The sequence below is a fragment of the Bombyx mori genome, chromosome 23 (assembly GCF_030269925.1).
Source record: "Bombyx mori chromosome 23, ASM3026992v2".
Classification (NCBI taxonomy): Eukaryota; Metazoa; Arthropoda; class Insecta; order Lepidoptera; family Bombycidae; genus Bombyx; species Bombyx mori.
The window spans coordinates 20,054,740-20,063,631 of NC_085129.1; the positions used below are offsets into that span (position 1 = coordinate 20,054,740).

General features: G+C 39.8%; 1 protein-coding gene across 1 annotated transcript; it reads right to left on the minus strand.

The window, feature by feature from the left end:
• Positions 1 to 1,612: 1,612 nt before the first annotated feature.
• Positions 1,613 to 8,892, minus strand: LOC732900 (NADH dehydrogenase-ubiquinone Fe-S protein 2). Its single transcript, NM_001046901.2, is given in 10 exon segments — positions 1,613 to 2,073; positions 2,344 to 2,489; positions 2,967 to 3,096; positions 3,796 to 3,915; positions 4,252 to 4,415; positions 4,712 to 4,899; positions 5,478 to 5,679; positions 6,546 to 6,655; positions 8,040 to 8,155; positions 8,785 to 8,892. Coding segments are annotated over 10 exon segments (1,401 nt in total). The 5' UTR covers positions 8,880 to 8,892; the 3' UTR covers positions 1,613 to 1,943.

Consider the following 8,892-nt stretch of genomic DNA (forward strand, 5'->3'; position numbering starts at 1 on the left):
CAGCTTTAAATGTGTCCAGAACAAAAATATCGAGAAAAACGAATCCGCAAGAAGATAGAATGATAACCAGGTTAGCTAAGAAAGATCCGTTTCTAGGCTCTATTTTAATTAAACACGAAGTGTTTGGGGCAAACGAAAGAGCCGGTTTATCTGCGAGGACCGTTCGACGACGTTTGGTAGAAGCAGGGTTGTTCGGAAGAGTGGCTCGCAAAGTACCGTTGTTGAAGAAAGAACATAGAAATGCTCGTTTGGCATAATGGCAACATGTACTTTTCTCTGACGAGACCAAGGTTAATTTGATTTCTTCAGATGGAAGGAAATATGTACGGCGTCCTTTAAAAGCGAAATGAATCCAAGATTCACAAAAAACAGGTGAAACATGGCGGTGGAAACATTAAAATATGGGGTTCATTTTCTGGACGTGGAGTGGGACCTGTGAGGAAAGTTCAGGGTAACTTAGACCAACATCAATACAAGGCAATATTGGAAGAAACTATGTTTCCCTATGCTGAGGAGCATCTCCCTATTATATGGACGTTTCAGCAGGATAACGACCCAAACATACCGCCCATTCAGTCAAGTCGTTTCTTACCAGTCAGTTTGTATCGGTGCTAGATTGGCCCGCAAATAGCCCGGACCTCAACCCAATTGAGCACCTTTGGCACGAAATCAAGAAAAAAGTTGCCACTTATCGTAATACAAATTTGGATGAACTTCATGAAGCTTTTTGTGAGGCATGGGCAAACATTCCTGTCGAAACATGTCAGAAACTGATAATGTCTATGCCACATCGGTGTCAAGCGGTAATTACTAACAAAGATTTTGCTACTGGGTACTGATTTTACACGTAATAAAATGGAGCTGTTAAAGATATTATAACACTGAAGATTATAAGTTTTGTGTAACTGTATTTTTCATTATACTTTACTGTCCTTAATTAAATGTCCACTACAGAATTGTACCTTAATATTTAATACATGTTTAATCTTTGATATTAAATACTTTTTCTATTTATTAAATCTTTTATTTACAGCCATTTATAGCATAATAATCGGACCACATTATGCAAATAATAGGTGCTGAGAAATCAATAGGGTTTTATATTTAAATGTACATAACCGGTTATAGCCCTTCACTATCTTGAATGTCCCTAATTAGTTGACCACGACTGTATATACTCAACATTTAAGGCACATTTGCAATTCATTTCTTCCGCTTCGCTTCAGATGATCCGTTGGCTGTTAGAACCGGTTACTAACTGCCTTCGTGTCATCTCTAGAACGCTTTTATAATTAATACTACAAGTCTACAATTATCGAGAACATTCCCAATAGTACTAGTCATTCCGATGTGTTTCTGCTATTAGTTAATAGATGGCGTTACATCAATCGAGCGTTCTCGATATTACCAGTTCTTTTGATATTAGTTTCTTTTATTTAATGAAAGATGGCGTTACTCTTATTATTACGAACGTTTCAAATAATTTAGTATTCGGACGACGCCTGATGTCGGGTGAGGTGGGGGAATATTGTAAATACGACCTATCTAGACTTATTTCTGACTAGCGGCCCGCCCTGGCTTCGCTTGGGCAGTAGCGCACGCGATGTAAAGAATTTTAGGTAAATTTTTTTCACATTGGGTTACATTATTGAAGTTTCAGTAAGGATCTCTTAATTTTTTGAAAATATAATAAATTTAAATATGTCTCCCGGGGATAGCGTAGCTTTCCAACAATGATTTTTTTTAAATCGGTTCTGTAGTTTCGGAACCAATTCAATACAAACAAACATTTCCTCTTTATAATATTAGTATAGATGTCTATCAACGAATCGATATTCCGAGTTCAAATATACACAATAAATGAATGAAAACCACCAACAGATTTTCTAAGATAATTTATTTCTTAAGCATAATAATGTACATGTGTCTACTGCTTCAACGTCCTACCGGTCGATCTCCCCGAAGACCACGTCGAGGGTCCCGATGATGGCCACGATGTCCGCCAGCATGGAGTTCCTGCCGATCTTCTCCAGCGCCGCCAGGTGCGCGAAGCCCGGCGCCTTGATCTTGCATCTGCCAACCGACACACACAACGCCTTATGTAAATACCTATACATAGCTATACACTGGGTGCTTTTTTTTAGAGCCAACCTGGTGTTAAGTGGTTACTGGAGTCCATAGACATCTACAAGGTAAATGCGCCACCCACCTTGAGATATAAGTTTTAAGGTCTCAGTATAGTTACAACGGCTGCCCTTCAAACCGAAACGCATTACTGCTTCACGGCAGAAATAGGCAGGGCGGTAATTTAAAACATTAATAATATTTCGTGAAGACGCCGACCTGTACGGCTTGGAGCCTCCGTCGGAGACGAGGTAGATCCCGAACTCCCCCTTGGGAGCCTCCACGGCGGTGTAGGTGGAGCCCGGCGGCACCTGGTAGCCCTGCGTGAACAGCTTGAAGTGGTGGATCAGCGCCTCCATGGACGTCTGCGGGGGAGGTGGCGGTTAGTCAAATCAAATCAAATAAAAAAAAATTTTTTTTATTCAACATAAATAAAAGTACATATTTGTTGAATGTCAAAAAGAACTACCGCCAATTCACAAAAACTAGCCGCCGTCCTGAGAAGAACTGGCAAGAAACTCAGCGGGCATGGCTTTTTTTTATTTTTTAAATATTAGATATTTTTTTTAAATATTAATTTTTACAATGAGTATTATAACGTAACAATTATTGCAATAATGAAATGCCCGGAGCGAGCAACTCATCCCCACTTTGTGCAATCTTCTAGATAATCATTGACTTTATAGTAAGCTTTATTGCACAGATGTTCTTTAATAGTTTTCTTAAACCTATGTATATGTAGGTTCTGAACATCTTGTGTTCTGTGTGGGCGCACAGACAAACACTCGAGTGACGTCGGGGGACAGCTGATGACTCCACCGCTGGTACAGAGAGCGGGTTACCTTCATCTCCTCCCGGGAGGGCGGGGTGAGCTTGGCGTCGTCGGTCTTGACCTCCCCGGGGGGCATGTCGTTGAGGCACTGCTCGATGATGCGGAGGGACTGGCGCATCTCCTCGACGCGACACAAGTACCTAGTGGAGGTATCACACACATCAATATTTCAAATCGAAAAGCAGGGTTCCATCTAAATACATTCAGTGTTCTAGTTTCTTTTGGATCATCTCGAACAATTCCTCAGATCACTCTCCATGGAACAAATAAAAAGGTTCCGGAACATTTTTTCCTCTACCCACCCATTCCGATGCGGCCCAAGGGTAAGTGAGCTCACGGGCTCAACTAGGGTGAATTAGCCAACACGAACCCTAGCTAGGGCAGTGCTGCACAGAATCTACCACCGGATCGGAATCGCGACCCACTGAGAAGATCCGGCGAGAAACTCAATGGGCTAAAACATACATAGTACAAGTTGCAACATGAATGAGGCTTTCAGTTTGAATACAGCGCCATCTATCAGATACTCACCAGACCCGGACATATGAGCATTATGTCCATAGACTAGCTTACACGTTTTGCTAACACGGTTTGCTAACATAGGCTTGTTAGCAAACCTATAGAGCTCACAGAAAGCAATAACATTTTGTCATCTAGGTAACACATTTTTTTTATTATTTTTTTAGGAAATTATTATAATCTAAGATAAAAACTGTGTGTTAAATTGGATCAAGGCAGACATTTTGAAACAATATACGTTAGAATCGGATGAATAGTTTCGAAGTTCATCCCGGACAAACATCGTGACATAATTAGGACGATTATATCTTAAGGGTTACCTATCGTAGCAGTCGCCGTGCGTCCCTATGGGCACGTCGAACTCGACGAAGGGATAGGCGTCGTAGGGCTGCGTCTTGCGGAGGTCCCACTTGATGCCGGAGCCCCGCAGCATCACACCGCTGGAAACATCGCACGTTCTCAACGAGGAGCTTAATTAGTCGAGCAGTTGAGCGTCTCTCTTCCAAGCCGTGACGGTCGTACAAGCACGAGACCGCTTCGACCATCCACAACGTAAACGCCGCCACCCACCTCGAGATATAAGTTATAAAGTCTCAGTATAGTTACAACGGCTGCCCCACCCTTCAAACCGAAACGCAAACAAGAGATGGAAGCCTCAATTGTATAGTACGACTTTCAAACAAGAACGCATTAATGTTTTACAGCAGCAACGGGCTGGTTTGGTGGTGTGTACCATCCGGCAGTTCTAGGTCTGACCCCCCTAAGTCAGTACTTACCTGAAGCCGTAGTTGAGCGCGTCCTGCGCAGTGACCACGCCGATGTCCTTGGTCCGCTGCACCCAGATCCTGTTGGTGGTGAGCACGTCCTCCACCTCGTCGATGCGCTCGGCGAACTTCGACGAGAACTCGTAGATGTCGTCCATCAGACCCAGCGGCATGTCCTGGAGGTACACGCTTGGGGTTTAGTCAGGCGAAGTCGAGGTGTCAAAGCCTTCAACAGACTACTCGCCAAATCTTCTCAGTGGGTCGCGTTTTCGATCCGGTGGTAGATTCTGCGAAGCACTGCTCTTGCTAGGGCCAGTGTGAGCTACTAGGTACTACCAGAGTTACTAGGACTAATGTTACGTTCTCAGGTTAGAGCCCCATGAATCTAGGCTCCTTGAGGTCACTAGAATAGGTAAGAAAAGAAAATTTTGGGTCATCGTTCAGAATCAGGCCGCTATCGCAAAAGACTCACAAGCGAAACCCCTCCTGGTCTGATGTAGGCGGCGTGCATCCTGGCGCCGCTGACTCTCTCGTAGAACTCCATCATCTTCTCTCTCTCCTCAAACAGCCAGAAGAAGGGAGTGAGCGCCCCCACGTCGAGCGCGTGCGTGCCGACCGCCATGATGTGGTTCAGTAGGCGGGTTATCTCCGCAAACAGAGCTGAAAAAATTTGTAGCCGTCTTTACTAAGAGAGGAAACAATATCTACCTAGCTGCTGCTGTCTATATATTATGAATAAAAAATATTTTAGCAACAGTAATATTTTTCTTCTAAATATCAAGAATGGAGCAAAAGTGAAAATGCTGTGTTAGCAAAACTTAACTTTAACTTTAAAAATCCAAATCTTAAGGTAATCATGGTTGAATCATTTTGAATAATCATTTTTTTGAAATGAATCCAAAACCTTTAGTCATTGATTTGGCCAATGTTAGGTATATACAAAAATGACAGATACTTTGAGAAAAAAATATCTAAATACAATTAAAATTTAATTTTTAGAACAGCACAAACAAACACGTTAGACTAACTACTTTAAATATAAAGATAAAAATTTACATATATAGAATTAACTAAAGTCAATAGAATTTCAATCAATTATTTAACACTAGTTTTGAAGGGTAAATTAGGGACTCGTGAGGTCGATGACCTTTTGTACAGTTTCCATTACTCTGTAATTGAATATACAATTTCTGGTTTTGAGTTCAGGAGTTCTTAGATCCACTGTGATCACTACTCACTTCTGATGTACTTGGCCCGCAGAGGAACATCGATGTTCAGCAGCTTCTCGACGGCCAGACTGTAGCACTGCTCGTTGCACATCATGGACACGTAGTCCAGACGGTCGAAGTACGGCAGGGCTTGGGTGTATGTCTTGTATTCGATCAGTTTTTCAGTACCACGGTGCAGGAGACCTATGTGAGGATCTGCTGCACGGACTGTCTGCAAATCAAAAATACCGGCACTTGTTGTGGGATGTCTTGTGAGCCCGCACGAGTAGGAACTACCCTCAAGCTGTATATGCAACCTTATTATCTAATGTAGATTTAGAATGACAATAGACATTCACGTTGTTGACATCTATGGGCAAGTGGAGCCAGAGCTCATTCCGTATGAGCAACGAAAACAAACCGTTTAGGTTACTGGTGATAGAACCTCATGCACGGGTAGGTACCACCACGCTGCCTATTTCTGCAGTGAAGCAATAATGCGTTTCGGTTTGAAAGTAACTATACTGGGACTTTAGAACTCATATCTCAAGGTGGGCGCCATTTACGTTGTAGATGTCTATGGGTTCCGGTAACCTCTTAACGCCAAGTGGGATGTGAGCTCGTCCACCCATCTATGCAATAAAAAATAAAAAAGAGGCCAAGAATGATGATTTTATAACAGCACCAACATCGGACTGCTCTGAGAAACTGAGTTTAATATTCTCCAAATAAATTCGCATTAAAAGTGAACAATTTCCAAAAATATTCGAAATTTAGTTATTATGCGGAATTATTTGGTATCACCAGTATTTTTCTCATAGATCATCTGTCAAAGAGCGTAGTTTAGATTTTTTTTTTTTTTTTTACTATTTACAAAATTGTTTACTATTAACAAAATTAATACATAATTTTATCTTACTATAAAAGACAAATAATGTAACTGGTAAAAAATAACTAATAAATGTTGCAAAGATGATTAATATTAAACCTTTAAAACACTCCTGTAAAATTTGTAAGTTTTGAGATTATACAGTTTTAATGTGAGAAGACGATACATGCATCAGCTAATTCAACTGCTGATGTTCCAAAATATCTCACCTCTCCGTCCAGTTCCAGTACGAGACGCAGCACCCCGTGAGCGGCTGGATGCTGGGGCCCGAAGTTCAGGATCATGTTGCGTACTTTCTTTTCGGCCGGTTTTATGATGCCTGAAAGATTATTATTTTTTAATATTTTTATCATTTGAGGGCAGAGTCTGCCTCATTCTAAGCGATTAGGTGATAAACACTTTCTTTATTGGATAGAGTAGTTAAATGCTGCAGTCTCGCTACCTTATACAGGGTATACAAGTCAAAACAATAATATGTAATTAATGAATCTCTATTACTATATATCGAGTGGTGAAATGCTATTTCGTTTAAGGAAAATTACGCTTAATACGCGACATTTATCTTTGTTATTAAATGGATTTGGTATCAGCATCAACAGTTCAATATTTTTGTTTGAACTTCAATTAAGTTTACTCCATTCAAATAACTGAAGGAATTTTTTGTTTTCTCGAAATTTTGAACTTGAAATGGCTTTCCTGTAAAGTCGCAAAAATGTCGCTTAAACCAAATAGACTTTCACCCCTCGATATTATAACCTCCAAAATAGAGAGAGTTGATTCTAACAAAATCCTCTAGAATATCATTTAAACTAGGTCATTAAATATAATACAAGCACTTAATCCAAGAATGTATGTTCATACTATCCAAAATAAATAATGGATACAGTAAAAACTGTAATACTAAAAAATTATCATTCATTAAACTACGGAAAAAATGACACGACTGACGATGAAAAGTTTAACTAACTTTTGTTTTCTCTTTGATTTTAGTGGGTTGTAAGTTAGAGACATAATTACACTTACTTTGACAGTTTATTATGTTTTAACACATCACATTATATTTTAATAACGTTAATATGGGCGATGGAGGTTTAGGCACATTTAGTCCAGAGGTCTTTATTTAATATAGTGGCTGGCCAGAATATGCAGAGTATCGACCTCAAGCACTTATTTACACCTGCAATTGGTTGGTGATTGTCTTACGTCACTCTCCAGGTCTCACTTCCAAACAGGAGAAACTCTGGCTTGCTCCTCCTGAAGAGTCACAGCGATTTTTTTAAGACTTCCAGTTTAAAGGTAATCTAGCCACACATGTCGTTGAACAGGACACACTCTACGAGTTTACGGCGCAGCAGAGTCAAAGTATCATCAATCGCGTTTGAGTGGCAACCACTTGGCAGGAGAAGACCTGATCGCCCTGTACATAATGGCACTGTGGAGCGAGATCAGGACTGCCAGCATGATCTGGAGCGTGATCATAAAAAAAAAACATAAGCACAAGACAGGGTCAAGTGGAGACAGCTTGTGAGGGCCCTATGTACCAGCAAGCCTAAGATAGCAACAACAACAATGTTAATATGATGAAAACGGATTTAGATGTGAATTTGTTATGATTGATTATGGTCAGTACTAATTTTACTAAATGGGTGCTAGAGGTATTTGCGGCATAACAAAAATATTTATGTGCCACATTAATTACTTACTGTTATAAGGAACAGGTTTCAATGATTTGGTCGACTCATCAGGATACATGACTGGCCCTTCAAATTGTTTCACAAAGTCTGGATCAGGGAACCAACGGTGCCCATCTCTTTGGGAGCTGTAAAAGTTCTTATAGTGAGCTCTGTTAGCCATTAAGCTTTCGATTTCTAGACATTAAAAGCATATCCAATCCCGAACACTAGAGCAGGGATTTTTTTAACTTATTTGTTTTTTTTTATATCTCTAAAAATAAACATATGAATTTAGTAACTCTACAACAATAACTCTACTTATATCTCGTGTATAAAATGACTTAAAGAGTGCTTTTGGGAGATAACTATATTTGCAACACATTTGGGATACTGTTGTACCCTATTATTTAAATTCTTACTCAGGGCTGTAAGATTTCCGGTTAGAAAGTCGTTCATCTTTAGTTGAGATCAGTATCATTAAATTTGGTTGTGGAAGACTATGTGTGAAATGTAACAAAATATTATGAATTTAGTTATAAGAGTAATGTTAGATACAGAGTCGAGGCAGATGGAGTCAAAGTTGTTATTGGGTTCCTTTAATTACAGATGCGAATTAAACGAAGTAGTTGTAAAATTATTGAGTTTGCAATTGTTTATTTTGTTTGAATTCATAAATAAGTTAAAGTGAATTAACCTACAATGTTACATAATTTTTTTTTCACTTTTGCTCAATAGTTGAACACACTCATTTTATAATTCTGTATTTAACACTCACTTCACATTATGAACAGCGGGAATGTTCTTTAATAAGACCGATTTTTGGCCGAAATTAGGAGATTTTCGCAACAAAACATTGAGAAGGGAGGCCATTTTTGACAACTCC